The 22,029-nt window shown below is 41.6% G+C and overlaps 1 protein-coding gene across 1 annotated transcript in view; it reads left to right on the top strand.

Moving 5' to 3' along the window:
• Positions 1-566: 566 nt before the first annotated feature.
• LOC149161057 (putative phytol kinase 2, chloroplastic) overlaps positions 567-22,029 on the top strand; it is a 126,415-nt gene continuing 104,952 nt past the window's right edge. Inside the window, exon 1 of the mRNA XM_089436874.1 lies at positions 567-1,457. Coding sequence (XP_089293000.1) covers positions 939-1,457 — 519 coding nt within the window. The 5' untranslated portion in view covers positions 567-938. The remainder of the gene's footprint in view (positions 1,458-22,029) is intronic.

Genomic DNA, 22,029 nt, shown 5'->3' with positions numbered 1-22,029 from the left:
CTTAGTTATCAATTAGCAAAACAATATAAATTAAAAAATAGATATATATCCATAAATGTCATTTTTCACCTTCCAAAACTAATAACATTAATTTACATATATCAACAACTTTTAATTATACAATTTTAAAATCAAAACTTTCAAAACTAATAACATTAATTTACATATATCAACAACTTTTAATTATACAATTTTAAAATCAAAACTTTCAAATGAATATATTCTTGTGTATATATTTATTACAGCTTGAGTGGGCCTAATGGTTAAGAACGTGTGTTTCCTTCTAAGAGGTCACACGTTCAAAAACCAGAGGGGGATAGAGTATGTATGCCTTCGTAGACTTAGCAGTCAAATCGCTGCGCGGAGGTGGGTCCCTTGTCCCACAAACAAGGGGGTCTCGTACACCAATTTGGTGTCTGGCTTGACTGTGAGGTTAAAAATAGATATTATTATTATTATTATTATTAATATATATATATATATATTTGAACTAAATTGACTTTATGCATACACTAACGGAATTCATTCTTCCGATTAACATTGGAGCTGGCCTTATTAAGAAACAATAATTTTCTTTTGAGATGGTATCGAACATGCTAAATTAGACAATCTGAGGCATTTATGCCATTTTGATAGAAAATCTTTGTATCTCTGTAAGAGAATCTTTGGAGCAGTCTGATAGAGACTCTTTGACTCACAGGTAAGATGGGAGCCATCTGGCTGTAATTCTCTCACCACAGGGAGCGTGGACAAAACACAAGCATCAGGTTTTACACCCTCAGGGGATATACAATCTAATTCGATAGAGTTTATTTAACTCGTGGGTAAGATGGGGGACCTTTGGGTCTGTAATTCTCTCATCGAAAGGGAGGGTGCTATTAAGGCAAAACCCAAGCATCTTTTCTTACACCCTCAGACGACATATAATTGTAGCAACGATGTTCTCTCCCACGGTGTGTGCGAGTTTCTCTAAATCTCATTATCACCCGATTCACCCCTGTGTTAAGTTGTCGTTGTCATCACTGCTAATAAATGTTCCAACTTCTTACACCACTGCTAAAACGCCATCGACGAGCTCTCCTATCCATCATATCCGCACCAAACTCCCTCATCTCATTTTGTTTAACGAGCATTCAACTCCCTCTACTATCAGCCATTTTGGTAGTAGATCGGCAAGGCAGTTTAGTGAATCTCTGCTCGTAAGGGGCAGCCAATTCAGAATTGTCATGGATGCCTTTCAAGTGGGTTGCTCTCAGAATGGTGGACATGGGACCTGCTCTGCTAAAGCTGGCAGTTCGATGAATTTTGGATGGTTTAATCATGGCTCGTCCATTTCCGCTATATCTACACACAACCAGATTATACATGATATACTAGCATCAGGGCTCACAGCTTTAGTAGCTCTTGCTTGCCTTCGGTTCTGGGACGAGATGGCCAAGCGAGATGTATTTGATCAGGTATTTTGCTGAGAATTTCTCTTTGCCCACCAGATCATTTTCTTGGTTTATTTTTTTTAATATCATTTTGTTGGGTCGATGGAAATTAAACGCCTGGCCACCTATTGGGAGCTAATTTGGAAGAATTTAAGTTAAAAGATCGCTTCATTAGATAAGGATGAACCAGGAACAACTCTTTGGGTCAACTGATGAGCATTAAAGGAGTGAAACTTGACTTTAATGAGTATCAACGCCCATTTTGCATAGAGTAGTAATGGCTACAGGATTGGGTATTGGGGGCCTCAAATAAAAGGCAGCAATAATGAGTTGGATTGTCAGAGGAGAACACTTTGTGAAACTTGAAATTTTATGTTTGATTAGTTGGTGAAGCAGTCTTCTGAATTTCTTAAATGATGGGTTACACTCTTAAATATGAGCCCTGCTTGTCGTCTAGCGACAGCCCAATCTGGTCTGAATTGGGGAAGGATCATGTCTTTTGTTGTTTGAGATAACGTAAAAACGAGTGTGTTTACAATTCCTGGAGGTTTGGTTTTGGGCAAATAATGCTAATAGAGAGCTTCCCTTTGTGAACTGTTCTGAAAGGTCTTGCCTGTGTTCAGCTAAGGCCTGAAAGGCGTAACCTGAGCTTCCTACGGGAAAGGTAAGCATGTGTTATGTCTAGAGCTTTAGTTGTTTGGTTTAGCTATTTTTGAGGGTTTAGTGTGTTTTAAATCAAAGCTAAGATCCCTATTTAAGGGGTAGAATCACATTCTTTCAGACAGACAGAGAAGTTGCCAGTGGATGCATTTGATGAACAAATGTATGGTGGAAGGGCTCTGTTATATTATAAGGTTGTTTGTAATTTTTCTTTTTTGGTTTTCCTGCATTTGAAATCTAAACATAGATATAGATTGCTGTTATGTACCAAATTACCCAAAATAGCTCAATAAATACTGTCAAAATTTAAGTACAGATGGGAGCATGACTCCCAAGTATCATAATAATGATAAACCAGTAAGTTACACAGTAACTCTTATGAAATAGAAGAATGTCTTCCAATAACCCCAGGGGTAACAACATAATATTAATGGTATACATCTGTGTGAATGAACAACTACAACAGTTTCCTATATATACTAACTATTACTCATTACCCATGTGGGCTCAGTTTCAAGCGGGCCTGCTATTTACTTATACAGCTGTTGTGTATAAGGTATAGTAACGGTGCAAAATATAAAGATGTGGTTGCTAGCCTTCTGTTTGGCTATAGGGTTATAACAACTGTGTCAAGGTACACGTCAGTAACTGTGCAGAATATGAACATGTGGTTCCTTGCCTTCTGTTTGTTCTAACTGTCCATTGTATAGTTCCATCTAGTGAGTGCTAAATCAGATCTGTGTTGTGTGGATACATAATAAATTGAGTGCTGGTTGATATCTAACTCTGTTGGGGCGGTCATTTTATTTGGTGAAATACTTCCTATACTGCTCATGTTTATGGCTCAAGTTCATGTAAATGGGTTTAATAGTGACTTTAATTCATCGCTATTTTTCCTGACCAAGTCTTTAATTCGGTAAAAATGTCCTGGGACGTGGAATATTAATGTTTTAACCTGCAAAGGAAAACTGACTTGTATTATAGTGTTGTGAGCATCTTATTGAAGGCTGCAGATAGAGTCTTAGGGAAACCTCGGGATGCTTCCCCACATTAAAAATGGATATCCTTCGTGAACCTACTGGCATAGGCTAATGTGCCTCACTGAGTGGGAGTTGAACTAGGCCCTTGTTGGCATGGAACTAGCCAAATGACCTGCAATATTGGTGACAATCAGTTGAGCTAACCCCTGGGCTAAAATGTTTGGAAACAGCTCGGCCATCCTCACGTGCTAAAGTGAGAGTGAGATTTCTGGTACCTTACCATATCAATTGGTCCATGAGGGGAAAACATGTTACAAGTGGGATTTGAACTTGGGTGGGGAGGATTACAACTTCACCTCTTAACCACCCAAGCTAGACCCAATTGACAAACAGGCCGTATAATATTATATGCCCTAAACAGCAGGATTAATCCAATGATCCCACATAATTACATCACATTAAATGCTATTTTTTTTGCTAGAATCATCTTTTGGGTTCGTAGCAACTCTACCCATGTTTAATGTGTTTCACATCAGGAGCATAGGGTAAATCACACGTATACTGCTTTCGCACAGGTGAGACAGCCTCTAATGATTTGTAGGATTCACTTTAGGTAAATCTAATTCCTGTGTGTTGAAGTCCATTCACATTGTCCTTCAAGCGATGATTGGCATATTTATAAAATGCTGCCGTTTTTCTGTTTTATGCCCTTTTTGAGTTGTTCCTTTCAATTGAGGCTTTCTCTTGAGTGAAAATCTATTGATCTGTTTAACCAATGCTGTGATGTTGTCTGTCCTTGTATTGTTCAACTCATTTGGCATGTTAGGTTCTGCTTTCAGGATCCTAAATCTTTTTGTTTCTGTCACATTTTTGACTGTTTGTGCCTGCGTGGATGCTGTTTGTTGTTTGAGATGCCACCTGACAATCCATTTAGCAGACAACACTTTGCCTTGGACTCAGATATCCACTAGTCCTAGCCTCTTATGATTTGGCAGTCTGACCAAGCAACTAGAGGTGCCAGCAGACTGTTAAGAAGTTCGATTTTTCATATTTCATTGCCAGCATTCATTTTTGATGGTTGGACCCTTGTTATCATGACTGGACTGGTAGAGCCCAAAACAGGAACCAGACCCAAACCAGTAAAAATCTGGACACAAAAACTGGTTGAGCAAAAAATACAATATTCAAATTTTGATATAAAATATATATTCACTTACATCCATGCAAATCCAAATCATTAGACACATATATCAAAGGTTTCTCATCTATGCAACATTGTAAGGGTGAATATAACAAAATGACACCAAGTGCAAGACATATCTGAAACAAAATAAAACTTCATTAAAGCTCTAAACGGCCTGCAAAGTCCAAAAATTAATCATAGTCTAAAATCAAATCAAACTAAATAAATTTCCAAGTTTTTGGTCTTTTTGGATGAAGGAACTGCACTGGTACAAAAGTGATCAACCCAGCTGGTCCTAACTGGTTTTGGCTTGACCCACCTAGTTCTGACTGGTCCAAACTGGTTCGGATCAGTTCAAGCCAGAACTGGTCATTTCTGGTTTGTGCACTTGATTTGGATTGGTGAGCGTTCTCTACACTGATAGAGCCAGCTGGTTTTGGTGAAACCAGTTCAGTTCTGATAACATTGGTTTGGACTATAAAAACAATTGTGCCATGGAAATTTGGAATTGATTTAATGCATGCATGCCAAGCAACCTGAGACATCATCCTGATTCTCAACCAGCATTTATTAGGACAACTCATCGGCAATCTGATTTACAATTCTGAGGTGTGATTTTTTAACCAGCAGGTGTTTTTGTGCTTTATGCCCAGCAATTATTTCAGAGGTCTGGCTTGTATCTTCCTTGCAGTTATAGATTGCATTACTCAGTGCTAAGATATACCCTATAGTTCTTTGAACTTCTTTATAGTTCTAACTTCTATATTTATGGTTAGGTATCTTTAACTTTGTTATAGGCCAAAAAAGGTTATTATGGATAGAACTGCTGAAGGAACCTTTGGACTACCAGATATGCACAAGCTTCATGGCAAGTGCAAAGAACTATCCCATTCAAAGTTAAAAGTGCTGTAGTAGTGAGAAAACTATGGAGCATTGTTGATGGAAAAGAACAATGGCCTAGAAACATGAACGAACAAGAAGCCTATAACCAGCCTAAATCCATCTTAACCACAGATCTTTCTAACATTGAACAAATCCTTTGAGGTGAAAACCTTTTTGATAGTGTAAAACTTGAAGAAAGGTTTACATCTCAAGGGATTTGTCCCTCTTGGTGCTTCATAAATCCTAGGCTAAGAAGGATCTAGGATGGTATATATAAATTCATTTTTTTGTTATTGTTGATTTGTTATAATAATTATTATTTTTGGAACTATGTATGTTGTTGTTAGCATTACCATATTAGACATCTACTCCACACTGTGCTGTAGAATGCACCTTTTGGTACAATGGTAGAGATAGAAAGAGCCCCCATAATCAATGGCATCTCAGTTTTAGATGACATCATTCCACAGGTGCAAGATGCAAAGACCATTCAAGCGGAATAGGATGTGCTAAAGGCCTTGGATGGGACTTCTAATGAAACCAAGGTTTTCTATTCCTAAGACCACTTGTATAGAGTGAGGATGGCAAAAGGTTTTGCGGTTACAGATCACCTTACCGAACTTAAAAACATAATAAATCAACTAATTGTTGTCGCTTACAAAGTTACTAAAAAGGATCTTATCTCTACAACTCAACAATTTGCCTCTATCCCCTCGAGTGTCTGTGATAAGCTTCCGTCTATCAGCAAGACCTGATCCCTTATAATTTGATGAAATAGCTTTATGGCGAAGGTTGCAATTCTAAATATACTTTTGCAACATAGTTGAAGGGAAAAGTGTAATATGCCCTGTTACCCACCCCCTGTGGGTGACACCCATAGGAGAAATTTTTCTCCTAGATTGTCTTGCGCTGGCAGCTAGCAGCCCCTTGCAGCCCCCAAATAGCTCGATATGCCACCATATCCGCCACCTGAGCTAGCCATTATGCATCCTGACCCATTTGTCATGATCGTATGTTTGAAGGTGGGCCTTCCAACCCCGAAGGTATGACTTTTATTAGGTAGTTGGGTATTTTTGTTTACTTATTATGGACACTTTTGGGCATGGATTAGTGAGGGGATTCGACAGAAAGAATGGGCTTGGTCTGTACTCTTGTCCCCTTGTCCGACTTGGTGGTTAACCTTGTATCCTAGTCCCGTGGGATCTCCTCTATTGGCTACTAGCTTTAGGAGTGACACTACATGGGAAACTCCAATTTTGGTTGCGTGTTTCCGCTTCTCGATATCACATACATCACTCCCCTCTGCTCATTATAACCCCTTTTCACATATTTCCCATCTAGGTCCACATTTGTCCATTGGGTCCACAAGGAGTTAACCCTCCCCTCCCCTTGTCCACACTTTGGGTCGGGCCTGGAACGATGCCCCAAAGGTTGATGCAGCTAAAAAGAAAGTAAACAACATAATTTGGCCACTCTCAATAGAAAATGCACCATAAAATGCAAAAGATGGCCAGGACATACAAATTTAGCACGTGGGCAAAAGCCAACATGAGCTCTACCCCTATCATTATGGCCATCACCCTGGTTCCTAGGGCCCCTCATATTGGCCCCCTGCATCATTAAAGAACCCATGATTGTCCCAACCCCTGGTGGGCGATGAATTGCCCTACCTTAAGGTGGTATTCATTGTTATATCATTCACATCATGCTCTCATCCCCTGGATCCCCGAGCAGTTATAAAAGAAAAATCAATGAAAGACAAAAGGCATATGAAGAAGGGTGGAAAAACAAAGGTCGGGGTAACTCATGTACCACAATTGCTCCATGCTACATCTATAAACCCAAGTGTGGGCTTCCTTCATCATAGCTACCCTTGTATCATGGCATGTGGCTTGGAGCCTTCCCCAATTGTCCACTCCATTCCATCATTATATCACATGACACCTGCCATATGACGGATGTACCATGGACTTGTCACTCCCCTAGAGGTTGAAACCACTTAATAGGGTCCTTGATTAACCTCCTTGGACTTAGAGATACCTGTACACTCTAAAGCCCATTATGGAAGGGCATGCCACTATGAAGTGCCCACTTGGTTCCATGAATTGTAAGCTCATTTGCTCAATTACACTAATGATTTGTTGTACTGGAAGGTGAGGAGATGCATTGGATCTTATGCAGGATTGTAGGTGTGTCTTCTATTGTTTTTCCACGATCCTGATGTCTAGGATAGAATCTTAAATCACTAATGCTACCTAACCAAGAATCACAAAGAGCCTGCTTTGCACAACGGAATATAAACAACAGTAAATCTATTAGTGCACAAAATATAGACAACTTTTTACACAAATTATGTACAACCCAACTTCGTTTTATTAATCAACTTGAATAATACAACAATCTAGGGCTCGTGTACCAGGGATAATGGCCCTCATACATCCACTGATACAAGAATACAAAACTAGGGCTTGGTGTCTGTCCAACGACAACCAATCTACTCTCAACAAGATACTCTAGTCGTCTAGCTAATGTAGAGCTCCTCACAACTGCCTTGGTTGTACCCTGTACCTGCCCAGTCCTTTGGCTCCCGATCTGCAGCACCTATTTCTATCAATGCTCCAAGTCCGTTTGGCCACTGAATCTTGGCTATCCAATCTACTCACTAGTTGTGCCTTAGTCCATCAAGGGCACAACACATTGAGACCCCAGTCGAGTTGTTCACAACTCCGTTTATGAACAACTCTCATCTGCTTGTTGTTGCTCCTTAGCTACTCTGGGACTTCAGCCCACTGTTGCTCCTTAGCTACTCAGGGACTTCAGCCCACTATAGTCTTTATGCGCTGCTCCAATGAAGACTAGCATAAGGAACGAAGGGCTGCCACTTATCATTGCAAGATGTCCATCTCCCACAATGAACACGGGCTAGGAGGACTGCCCATCTTCTATTGTAGATGTCCTTCTCCACACGACAAGTCTAGGGCTACTCAAAACTGCTCCTGGCTGATCAAACCCTTGAGCTCAACAACTGCCACTCTAGCAACCACCTAAGTCCATGAAGATGGTGCACACCAGGCTCCAACTTGGGCGCTATCATGCTGTCCTCCAACATACCATAAATGCCCAATCCCTATCCACACTTGGTCCACTCTCACGCTTCCCTCCAACAGCCACCAATCCTTGCTTTAGCATCTGATCCTGGTTAGTGTATCCAGCTACTAGAAAACCCTTCTTCTCGGCTGCCAACAGACTTCACAAACAACCTATCCAATCTGGTCCAAAACTAGACCCAACACCTAGCAAGAATGGAGAAATAACATACCTTTGAACTGCTGTTAATGGACTAAATTCTGGTCACTGGTTAGGGCACTCCTGTCGCCCACAACATCCCACCATCTATGGCCAAAACTCACCTAAAATACTGCGGCTGTGAAAATTTCACTATCGAAATCCTATTGCAGCAACTGGTATTAATTCTTCTAACTGATAAATTAATTATTCAGTTTATTGCTACGACAACATCGAATTAAACACACTGTAGCCTTCAAAGATAAAATTCTGTAGAAAATAAATAGCACTGGAATTGACAAAATCTAGCACACGCACATAAATTTTACACAGTTATTTTTGGACAAATGTCCCTGGAAAACCAGTGCAGCGGCTGAGGGTTTTATATTATTAAGCAACAGTGAAATTTTGAGTACAATCTATGGATGCCCAACTGGCAATCCAAACAACAAGAAAAATTGGCCAAAATTATTTAAGGGAATTTCCCTTCTTCCACAAGCAACCTCGACACAACTTCCCCTTCAGAAAATTCATCCCCCTGGACCCTCTGCGTCAGCCTTTGCGCAGTGCTTGCGTAGACCCTTGGACGTCTAAGCCTGGAACTGCCTCTGATGAAGTTGTTTTGCCTGTCTCTGCTGAGGAAATTGATTCTCTGACTCTCTAGAAGACTTTCCCGGCCTTTGGAAGCTGAATCGATTTTTCCTCTAGCCAAATCGAATTGCTTTTCTGAAGCAATTGCACAGTCCTCTGTGTTGCCTCACTGGGAATAACTCGGCCTCCTTGCTGCTGCCTCTCCAGATCTAGATAACTTCCTCGGGAACACTGTCTCTGCTTTCTCACTGAAGCTCGAACTCTCCAACAACTGATTGCTGCTACTCTGGAAAATCGAATTCTCCAAGTGACTAGTGTATTCTCCATCACCACTTCGATCCCTTCTTATATCTTCCTGTTGGGACTCCAATGGCCAAGATTAAATCTTAATCGATGGCCCAAATCATTTCTGATTCGATTCGTGTGAGTTTCTAGAGAATTCTCACCTTGACTTAATTAATTCCGATTAATTAACCAATTTTCCTAAGTTTAGACTTAGGAATCATTAAAAAATTAGTTAATAATCTAATTAAGTCATCTCTAGGTGGAATTTCCAAAAACTATTTCTAGGTTTTGGAGATCTCATGTATTTTAACCTCTCCACCAAATTTCGTGGCTATAACACATCCGATGCTATAGAAACTAACACTCCCTCTTAGCGAGGATTGTGTTCTCTCTAGTGCTACACATCCTGCCACAACACCTTGTCTCTATACACCTCCTGTCACGTGGCTGATGTCTGGCCATACTGCCCACCAACGAATGCGAAACTCTGATGTTGCATCCATGCTGCTGCTGACACTGCCATACTGATACCAACACTGCAACTCCCTCTCATCTGTTGCTGCTACTACTGCAATTACTACAATAGAGAAGCATCCAAAATACTGAATCAACTATGTTTAGTATGATGCATCTGTCTCCTGAGTCTCTGACTGCTACTAGCATCTGCACTATCACTGAAGAATTTGCGTTGCTGCTGACTCTGCTACTTAGCCATTTGCTCTGCTGCCAACACTGCACTGCGCTCCTCAGCATTTGACTGCTACTAGTCTTCAACTGTCACTTTGGTACTGACTGCATCAACTGCTAATGATCCATCCTACTACTGAATACTGTGGGCCTTCGTAGCTAGGTGATGATCCATGAGGTGGAGTCCTCAAGGATCTTGCCCAATCTTTGTAGCTCTCTGGGCTACAACACCAAGTCTTCCCACCTCACTCCTCAAGGTATATCTGCGAACATCGCAAAATCTTCCTCCAACCTGGAGGATAACCTATCTATCTCAGTGTGTGCTGTCGCCTGGTCCTACTTCTCCTGCTTGTCCTTCTTCTTGAGAGGACATTGGGTACTATAGTGGCCAAACTTGCCACACCTAAAGCGCTTGACCTTAGATAGGTCCTTTTTCTTCTTCTGCTTCCCCTGCCCCTGACTAGGACTCTTTGATGCGAGGGCCACATTATCCTTCTCCTTCACCCCCTTCGATCCACTGCTACTGCTTCCATTGATGGAGATGGAGCTCTTTAGAAGAGCTCGCCTCAACTCCTCCTATTGTAAGTCAACCCACATTTTGTCCCATCTTGGTAGCATGTCTCTGCCCAATATACTTTGGATGAAGACTTGCCAATCCTCTGAGACACTGTTTAGTGCCAACCATCACTAGCTCTGATGGTTGAGGCATTACCTCAAGCTGGTCTCAAACCTCCTTAATCCTGGTGAGAAAGGGATCTATGCCTTCCCCCTTCTGCATCCTGATGCATCTCGACTTTTATTCCAGGAACATCTTCCGCTGCTCAGAAGTACCTTGCTATTGCGTGGAGAGAGCTACCCACATTTCCTTGGCAGTGTTCTTGCTAGAAATATGCGAGACTATATGATCTTAGACTCCATCCAAAATCATCCTCTTTGCCCGCACCATATCCTTCCTTTATTCCTTCAGCTGATCTGCATCCTGGGGAATTACCACCACATTATATGTATGCTTTTAGGCCATATTCATCTAGAAGGAAGGACATCCTAGCCTTCTAGATGACATAGTTGGAAGCTCCATCCAACCTATCTTGATCTCTAAGCCCGCCGTGGCCATCTCTAATCAAGTCGAAAACTCCCTCTTTCCCTTTCCTTAGCTGCTACTCTGCTACTTGCACTCCCTTCTGGAGTGAGGAAATCGACACTCAGCGACTGCCAATCTGTCAAGAAAAATCGAACTTCTGAGACTCTAAGTTCCATGAGAGAAATTTTCCCTCTGTTGCGTGTGCTTTTCTCTTCTATCTGACGCTAATTCTGCTATTGCAAACTACAACAAAACCCTCTGCGTCCAACCATAAATCTGCTCAACGAAAATCTGAGCTACCGTCGCTCCCTCTGATTGCTGGAATCACAACCCCGGGCAACTTGACTTTTCTGCAACCCTGCAACTGAAAATCGAATTTTGCCCCAGCAATTCGGCCTACGTGTCATGAACTGCATATCCTCTAGGAAGTTTGGCCTACTGTCCCTTCTGAGCAGTGAAATTCCCTTCTCCAGTTCTAAGCTTCCCACCTAATCACTCATGCTCTAATACCATGTGAAATTGTCACTACTGAAATCCTATTGCAACAACTGGTATTGATTCTTCTAATTGATAAATTAATTATTCAGTTTATTGCTACAACAACATCAAATTAAAACACTGCAACCTTCACAAATAAAATTCCGCAGAAAATAAATAGCGCTGGAACTGAGAAAATCTAGCGCACACATAAATTTTACATAGTTATTTTTGGACAAATATCCCCGGAAAACCCCAACTTGGGTAAACCGGTGCAACAGTTGAGGGTTTTATATTATTAAGCAATTGTGAAATTCTGAGTACAATCTATGGATGGCCAACTGACAATCCAAACAACAAGAAAATTTGGCCAAAATTATTTAAGGGAATTTCCCTTCTTCCACAAGCAACCCCGACACAACTTTCCTTCAGAAAATTTGTCCTCCTGGACCCTCTGCATCAGCCTTTGCGCAGACCCTTGGACGTCTAAGCTTGGAACTACCTCTAATGAAGTCATTCTACTTGTCTGTGCTAAGGAAACTGATTCTCCGGCCCTCTGGAAGACTTTCCCGACCTCTGGAAGCTAAATCAATTTTTCCTACAGCCAAATCGAATTGCTTTTCTGAAACAACCTCGCAGTCCTCTACATTGCCTCACTGGGACTAACTCAGACTCCTTGCTGCCGCCTCTCCAGATCTGGATAACTTCCTTCAGATCACTATCTTGGCCCCTCACTGTCTTTGCTTCCTCACTGAAGCTTGAACTCTCTGGCCACTGACTGCTGCTACTCTGGAAAATTGAATTCTCCAAGTGACTCTAGTGTATTTTCCATCACCACATCGATCCCTTCTTATATCTTCCTGTTGGGACTCCAACGACCAAGATTAAATCTTAATCGATGGCCCAAATCATTTTTGGATTGATCTGTGTGAGTTTCTTGAGAATTCTCACCTTGACTTAATTAATTTTGATTAATTAACCAGTTTTCCTAAGTTTAGACTTACGAATCATTAAAAAATTGGTCAATAATCTAATTAAGTCATCTCTAGGTGGAATTTCCAGAAACGATTTCTGGGTTTTGGAGATCTCATGTAATTTAGCCTCTCCACCAAGTTTTGTGGCTAGAACACATCTGATGCTAAAGAAACTAACAACGACCTCCTTCCTTCTTCAAGTCTAGCAACTCGCTGCCTTGTTAGGCTCCTATAACACCTTGTCTTAGGCTCGTTTAGCCTACCAAATTGCCATAACAGGTCCGCGACCTAGCAATTGCAGGTCTGTCACCTTTTCAACCTACTCAAGAAAGATTTTCCATGCCAAACAAGCCCAAAACAATTCCTCTCCTATGTGGCCTTGCTGCAGATTAACTCACACTTCAAACTAGTCTCAAGAGAGGCCCTAACGTCCTCTCTCTCGTTCGCTGAAGTAGCTCCTACCTGCGGCCCAAAACAAAGATGTATTTTGCCTAGAGCGAGTCCCTTTCTCACTCGTTCGCTTGCCCTTATGTTGCACAAATGGATGCTCAAATGAGTCACAAACACCTCTTATTTATATTCATCAAGAGTGCCCAACGAATGCCTCTAAAGTGGGCTGCCAACCTGTCATGTGGCTTGTCCAACTCAAGCCTACATGAGCCTCATGCTACAAGCCCACACTCTACATTAAAAAATTAATAACTTTACATAGACAACTCAGAATTTGATGATTCTCGATGCATTGGATTCGTCTCAACATGTCCAATTCTCTCCATGGTTTTGTCCCAAACATCGATGGGTACAAACCCCAAGGTTGGCTTTCAAGCCCACAAGCCACACTTGTGTGCCAACTTCTCCACAACCCTTAGGCCTAGGATTTGGAGTACCTCTCAAGCTACAAATCTCAACGTCTTCATCTTGGGGTTTGGTCTCCCTATATGGGGTTAAGCCCTCTAGAGGGTCATATTGGCATTTATAGGGTGTGCGTTGAGAGCCACGGGTCGCCACTATAACAGAGAGTAGATAGCCATGCCATGGGATCCTTCAGCACCATTCATTGCTCGCTCGTGTCCCACTTATTTGATGATGATGATGCACCTCGACCACCTTGCCCAACCGACTAGACTCTTGCACCACACACTTGGTAGTTGATCTAGGACCTGTTTGTTGAAGAATCTAGGGCACATGTAATTAATGAGATTCTTCTTGACTTGATAACTATTTGTGAGACATTTTTTTAATTTTCTTATTAGCACAATCTTCTCTTGGACATTATTAGAGTGCGTGTGTGTGTTTTTTTTATGTCATCAAATAGCTACCAAAAACAAAGAGACCAGAACACAAGAGGTTGGCATTCTGCCAGGGCCAAAACCTCTCTCTCTTGGAGAGGAAAACCCACACATAATTCTTCTTATAGAGATTCCAATTGATGAACACCGAGACCATGACCCTTGACTTACTAGGCTACTCCAAGACCAAGAAATAAATCCTCTTCTAATTGCTAAGATTATCATCATCATTGTTGTACCATGACTGCTTCTTCAGCTAGATCGCTGCGGCACCATGAATGCGCCTTTGTCATCACTGTCTTGACTTTGTCTTCATTAGGAATGAGATCATGACTATGATATGACAAAACCTTGATGAGATCCTTCACATCATACTTGAGCCAAGACTATGACTGCGTTAGATATGCTGAGACAGAGGTCTTCAAGACTTCAGGAAGGCCGAGATTTCATCTGAGATACTCATCCAAAAACCACAGATATCCTCCTCCATACGAAATACTGAATTGTTGCCTTTATCCTATACCACTGTACCTTGTTCGAGATTCTTCCTGCACCCATCCGAGATAACAAAGACTTGTCCGAGTTTTTCTTTCCTTGTTGTGTCATCTGAAGTTGCAGAGGCTTGTGAATAGACCTCCAAAAATGTCATCCAAAACTGTGCTTCTGCAATTCCTGTACCCATCCGAAATTCAGAGAGAAATCCGAGTTTTTGTCCTTGCACTTTTGCGCTAACCCTAACTGGGTATATATAGTGGTTATGTTTCCATATTAAGCCGACTTGACCAAGTGAATTGTTGTGTCTCTTATATCAGCCAGCATAACATTTATATATATATTTTGAGGCTGACTTGACGGTTCTCTTCAACATTTTGCAGACAGAATTCTTCAAAAGGATTGTGCTTGTCTTGGAGCGCTATTCTGGACACTAGGTTGACTCATACACATTACATATATGCCCAAGAAGAGCTCTTTACACATGTCTTTGACTCTTTGACTTTCCTAGACCTATGGAATGAGCAAGAAACTCATTCTTATAATTTACAAAAATAACATTTCTTTTTCTTGACAAGTACAAAGATCAAAATTACATTTTTAAATACCGAACCTAGTTACACTTTCTTCAACACTGTTACCCACCATTTTGTGGGTAATATCCATAGGAGAATTTTTTTCTCCAAGATGGTTCTCAGCCGGTAGCCAACAACCCATTGTAGCCACCAGCTAGCTCATTGTGCCATTTCTCCGCCACCTGAGCCAGCCATGTGGTCCCTCGCCCATCTGCCATGATTGTATGTTTGAAGGTGGACCTCCTGAACCTAAAGGTATGCCTTGTCATTGCAAATTGAGTATTGTAGCTTGCTTATCATGGACACTTCTGGGCATGGATTAATGGGGGGGTACGACAGAAAGAATGGGTTAGGTCTGTGCACTTGTCCCCTAGAACCCTTTTAGGTATTAACCTTGGATTTTAGTCCCATGGGATCTTTTTTATTGACCATTTCACTCTAAGGATGGTATTTCATGGGAAACCCCGATTTTGATCGCGTGGTCCCGCTCCCTTGTCTGCTTATATTACCCTCTTTCCTTTCATTATTACCCCATTCATCATTTCTCCTACCTAGGTCCAAATTCCTCCACTCGATCCACATAGTGTTAGCATGCCCTTTCCCCTTGCCCACACCTTGGGTCATGGCCTGGAATGAAGCCTGAAGGTTGATGCAGCTAAAAAGAAAGATAAAAGCATATATGGCCACATTCAACAGGAAAATGTACCCAAAAATGCAAAAGATGGTCAAGACAAACACATTTAGCACATGGGCAAAAGCCAATACATGAGCTCTACCCCATCATCATGGCCATCACCTTGTTTCCTACAGTATCTATGAACCTCCTTCATCATATAGGATTCTAGGAACCCATGGTTGTCCCAACCCCTGGTGGGCAATGAACCACCTTACCTTAAAATGCGGTATTCACTGCTATATCTTATACATCATGCTCTCACCCCTTGAGCCCCGGGAAGTTAATCAAAGAAAAATCATAAAAAGGCAAAGGGCATATAAAGAAGGGTGGAAAAATCAAGGTCGGGGCACCTCATGTACCATGGTTCCTCCCTCCTATACAGTATAAACCCAAATGTGGGCTTCCCTCTTATTAGCTACCCTTGTACCCTAGCATGTGACCCAGGGCTGCCCCTTCTCATCCCCTCCTTCATTCATCTATTTGTCACATGCCACCACCTTTTGAAAAATGTACCCTGACTATATCATCCCCTTTAGAAGTAGAAACCACCTAATAGGATTATCGGTTAACCCCATTTGGAGTTTACATCCCCAAGCCCATTATGGAAGGCCAGGCCATTATGAAGTCCCCTCCTATGGTCCATGATTTGGTAAGCTCATTTACTTGATTTCTCTAATGACTTGTTGTATTGGAAGGCTAGGGGACACATCGGATCTTATGCAGGATCGCAGATGGTCTCCATTTTGGGTTTGGTCTCCCTATACAAGGTCCTAATCCTTCAGAGGGCTACATTGGCACTTGTAGGGTGTGCCTTGAGAGCCATGGGCCTCCATAGCAGCAAACAACACTCCATGGATCCCCACAGCCATTCAAAGATTGCTCGTGGTTCACTTATTAGACAAGGAAGATGCATTTGATCCATCATGGCCAACTGGCCCTAGATTTACACCATACACTTGGCAGATGATCCAGGACTTGCACGATGATGTGGCAATCATCCTAGCCCTTGCAGGCGATTTATTGGCATCTTTGATTTGTTTGGAGACCCATGAGGACACTTGTGTGCCCCGCACATGTCATTTAGAGCACCACAGGGTATTACAAGGGGCAACCCCCTTGTCCACTGCTTTTGAGGGTCCTACTCTTCATTGTGGCACCCATGGACCTCATTAGGCCTCTTAGAGGGCCTTACGACATGCATACATTATTATTTGACCTCTTGAGAGACTTACTTTTTCATTTATGAGCTAGTTTGGTGGGCTTGTCACCAAATGTTGAATTATTAGAACATTATTTTATTTTTGGGGGTTATGTAGGCCAAGGAGGCTAATTCGAACTCCTAAGTTGTGTATAAATACAAGTGAGATGAGCTCATTTGCTCATCATCACTTTGGATTGGATCATTTCTCTCTTGAGAATTTCACACTTTTTCTAGAGGATGAATTAGAGCTTTATGGATGAATTTTGATGTGTGGATATTGATCTATCTTCTCTTGGAGCTTCTCTCTTGTCAATTGTGAATGGTTGGATATATTCTGTTACATGTAAGTACATGCTTTTAATGTTATTTTTGTATTACTTTGTCATATCCATTGGAATGGGATTTTCACTATTCTATAGCTAATTGTTGCATGCATTTACTGCTTAAAATTGTGGAATTTTGTTTCTATTATAGCATCTCTCAATGTATGGGCCATGTAATATGAACGAAGTCTCCTGGGGGTAATTCCATCAAAGAATTTGACCTTGATAAGCCATTCCCTTTGTGCATCAAAGTATAAAAGCTGCAAGATTGCTTCTCCTTGACCTAGAAGGCTAACAAAGTGTTCTTGAGGCCTCCTTGACTGGGAACCAAGAAATCCTACTCATATTCATCATAGACTCCATTCTCCCAAAGACTGAAGCATTGATCTACCAAAAGGTGGTTACCAAAACTCACATTTCACCTTCTTCTTGGTCTAGCCAAGTTGGGGCACATAGGGTATCAATTTCCTGACAAGCTAGCCCTCCCAAAAATTCGATCTCCGAGGGTCTCCTGCGCTGGTGTTTCCTCAAGATATCCTCCAATTTTGAAGCCATTCCGACAGTGGAGTTGAGAGAAAAGCCAAGCCCTAGCTCTGAGATCAAACTTTGCCCTGGCATACCCAAGGCTAGTACCTCGTAGGGTCAAACCAACACCTTCAAGTGAAAATTCTTTCTTTGATCTTTCCCCCACCTTGTCTAGGGTAAGAATATCATCGATTGCTATATTTCTTCCTCATACCCTAGACTGGGTCCACTTGGTCCCTTACAGTCCCGTTCCTTTGAAAAGATAATTCTTCAAGAACCATTTGGGATACCAATTACAACAAGGATTTTAGGGATTGGGAAGCTCCTTCACAAGTCATATCCCATAAACCTAGCCCCCAAATCCTCCCTTCCTTTCCCTAGAATACATAGTACCTTGCTTAGAAAGCAAGCAAGCTGCATCCTTCAAGCTCTTCCGAGAAAGGATTACCTGGGTCACTCATATCCATTCATTGACTTATCCTTCATTAGTGACTCCATACATACCAGGTCTCCTCCCATCAGTGAAAGTCCATAAATAGAAGGGAGCCTTAGCTGAGGTGACAGTGGGCTAAGTTTCCTTTTGTTGCCCTTGGCCTAACATTTGCCCTTTAAGGATCCCCTTTTAGCCCCCTTGCTAGTTTGAGCGGTAACAAGGCTTGGATGGGGTTGTGTCTCACCATGGGAGACAAAGGGAGGGCTTGCATCATTGTTCCAACCCTTGCAGATGGGATACATGCTTGTTCGATTCAGTTGAAGACCCATGAAGATGATTTTGTGCCCCCACAACCACTTAGGGGCACCACAGGTCATTTGCTTGGAGATTAAGGGGCCATCCCTTTCATCACTATTTTTGGAGCCCTTATATTCATTTTGGCACATGTTGGACTTCAATTGGCCTTCCAACAACCCTCTTAGCTACATATCTATCATTTCGGCTCTCTCGAGAGGTTGATTATTTTTATTGTGGATCTATTTGTTGGGCTTGTCACCAAAAGGATGTTACTTTGCACATTATTTTTATTGTAGGGGCATTATTAGGCATAATTAAGCCATTCAAATCCTTTGGTAGATCATATAAACATAAGAGAGGTTCATTTGATCTCTCATCATCACTTGGATTTGGGATATATCTTTCTAAAGATTTCAGACTTGCAATTTGTGGAATGATTTGGATGATTAAATGCATTTTGATGTGTGGAATATTTTCGCTATCTCTCTTGGAGCTTTTGTTTGGAAAGTTTATGGATGGATATAATCTAAGTGTCTGTGTCATGTAAGTGTTCTTTTCATGCGAATTTCATAATGCTTCATGTCTAATGTATGGAATGCTATGTCATGATTTTACTTGTGTCCTAAATGTAATGCGAATTTATGAAACACTTGCAATCTTAGTTCGTTGCATATGTTATTCATCTTGGTAAGAAGAACATGTTTTCCTAGGGGTGGGTTGTGCACCTTTTACCTTGAAACTTCATCAAATCCTGCATATCAAAGTATAAAAGTCTAAAGTTGTTGTGTAGCAACATCCATCATTAATGAATTTGCTTCTTTAGGCCTCCTTGAAGAGTGAAGTTCCCAAATCTTAATCATTTTGACTCCAATCTTCCCAATAGCTAGGCATTGGTCCTAGATCCTCGGTGATCACATCAACTTAATGAAATATCATTCTTTCACTTTTTTTCCCTCTTTTCTTTGTCCTCCAAGGATAAGGAGATTTTTATAGGGCTTGGTGTGAAATTTTAGGGAGGAGGAATTTTAAGATTCCGTCCCGACAAGTTTCTTCATTTATGTCTCCTCTAGGCATCCTCCAGTTTTGAACAAATTCTGACGACAAAATTTCAAATAAATTGATGCCCAAACTATCACACCAAGAAGGAACCCTTGAAGTTGCTTTGACTTGGGGATTTCTTAAAGGTTTACACTTTGTAGTTCATCATTCAAAACCTTTGCTCTTAACTATACGTGATCATTGGATGAGCCTTTACAACAATATATCTCTCAAACCTTGGTCTCTTATAATATTTCTCTCAAGGGGTTTTTCGTGGATAGTCACCCTAGATTCTCCCAAAGCTCACACTTTAATTGAATCTTTCCATTGAGTGAGCCATCCTTGCCTCACTTTAAACCCTAGTATAAACACATCAATCACAAGTAAGGGATTTTGGAAGTTTTGATCTTAGGCATTCATAATTCTTGAATATTCCAAAGTCTGAGGTCATCCCTCATAGGTCTTTCTTGGGGAGCCTTTTAGCTTTTCTTTAAGCATTCAAACCATTAATTGAACCTCTCCTTTGAATGGGCCTTGGAAATCATGTTATACCTTGCCATTGATCCTATCATTCAAGTGATTTCCTCCATACTAAGACTCCTCCCTGTGGTGAAAGTTTGTAAGTAGCAAGGGACATCACCTGAGGAAATAGTTGGTCCTTGTCCCATTGTTTCCATTTGGTCTATTAGTTTTCCGTTAGGTACTCCTCCTAGGGCCCCTGCTAGATTGAGTGGTAACGTGCCCAACAATCCCTATGCCTATTGGGATTGTTCCCCACCAAAATGGGTAACCCTATAAGCGAAAACTTCTCTCCTATTCTTGATAGCCAACCGGTCAGTGACATAGTCAACAACCCTTGGCAACCACCACTAGCTGATGATATGCTGTTATGTCTCCACCACTTGCATCAGCCATATGCTTCTCATGCATTCGGCATGAGCACTTGGATGAAGGTGGGCTTCCACTCAAAAGATACTTCAATCATTTTGCAATCAGGTGCTTAAGCTTGTTTGTTTTTGGGCATATGGCATGGATTATGGGGTGATGATCTAGAAGAAGGATGTTTTTTGACCGTGACCTTGTTCTCTCACCTTAAATGGGGGGGTTAATCTTCGATCTTAGTCTAGTGGGACCTCCCCTAATGGTCCAATGGGTGTATAGGAGGGTCACTACTTGGGAAGCCCTGATTGAGATAACGTAGTTCCATCTATCCCTATGCCATATTTAACACTTTCCATTTCACATTACAAGCCCCTATCTCACCTCCATTCTTCGGGTTCAATTGACCATTGGTTCTTTTTGGGATTTGGCACCATATGTCCATATACTTCGGTAGGGCCCGAAAACTTTTCCCTTGGAGGTTGATGCAGCTAAAAGAAACATAAAGACAATATAATGGCCACAACAAAACTAAAGAAAGAATATCAAAATGCAAAAGATGGTCGGGGACATACAAATTAGCACGTGGGGAAAAGCCTAACATGAGCTCCACCTCACTCATGTGGCCATCACCCATTTCCTAAGCACATGTCGCTTCATTACATCAAAAGAAGGAACCCTTGCATGTCCCAACCTCGATGAGAGATGAACTCACTCATCATTTAGGGGTACTACAACTACCACATCATTCAAAAGAGGCTCTAATCCTTGAGCTATGAGCAGTAATACAAAGAAAGATCAAGAAAAAGTAAAATGCACACAAGAAGGGTGGAAAAACAAAGGTCGAGTTGGTAAATATTGCATCCATGAATGCTCCCTCCTCACAATTATACACTCAGGATGTGGGTACCCCCATTAACTGGTCCCTTTGACCATGGCACTTGGCATTGAAGTCTTATCCCCTTCGTTACCATCATTATTATTCAATAACACCTATCAATTGAAGGGTGGATTGAGAAAATGTTACTTCCCATTAGGGGTTGGAAACACCTAATAAGGTTGTCCTTTAGCCACTCCTACCGAGGGAGGAAACACTATTGCAAGTTCAAGGCCCTGATTTGGAAGGGGATCCTTGTATGAAGTATCAAATAGTCCATGACACTCAAGCTTGGTTCACTTAGATGCAATAATGAATTTTGTCCCTAATGATTGGTTGCTTTCACTAGAATCTGTGTTGTGATTGTCAGGTGGTTCAACAACCCATGTCTTGGGCACCTTTCCACAGGTACCCAGGCCATTAGAGAAGCATATTGGCACAAATAGGTGAAGTGTTGAGATTCTTGGGCCTTGTAGTAGTAGCAACACGTCACACATGTCCCAGCGTACCTCTTGCACCTAGGATGTTGCACTACTTTGCACTGGATTTGATGATTCTTAATGATGATACACTTTGACCAAGCATGCCCCCAGGCTGGCCTTAGAACCAATTGATGGATGGCAGCTGATTCAGGGCCCAGATGAGGATGGTCTCACCTTCAGAGACTACAGAGGGCTAGTTGCAACTTGCACCTAAGAAGCCCTTAATGTTGGAGCAGGGATGGACACTTTGAGTAGTTAGAGACCCATAGAGACCACTAAGGTGGTGCTCGGGCTAGATATTGGGACCATAGGAAGCCATTGAGGTAAATTTGAGGGCCAACCCTCAAATCTTGATTTTTACATGCTCCTACATCACCTTGGACACATCATGACACTTGGAAATGACATTTGGAGCCTATTTTCA

Source organism: Pinus tabuliformis, chromosome 5_2 (genome assembly GCF_031772625.1).
Source record: "Pinus tabuliformis cultivar Carrire ecotype Pingquan chromosome 5_2, CPIR1, whole genome shotgun sequence".
Lineage (NCBI taxonomy): Eukaryota > Viridiplantae > Streptophyta > Pinopsida > Pinales > Pinaceae > Pinus > Pinus tabuliformis.
The sequence above is the reverse complement of the archived record's forward strand: the minus strand, read 5'-3'. Positions and strand labels throughout refer to the sequence as shown.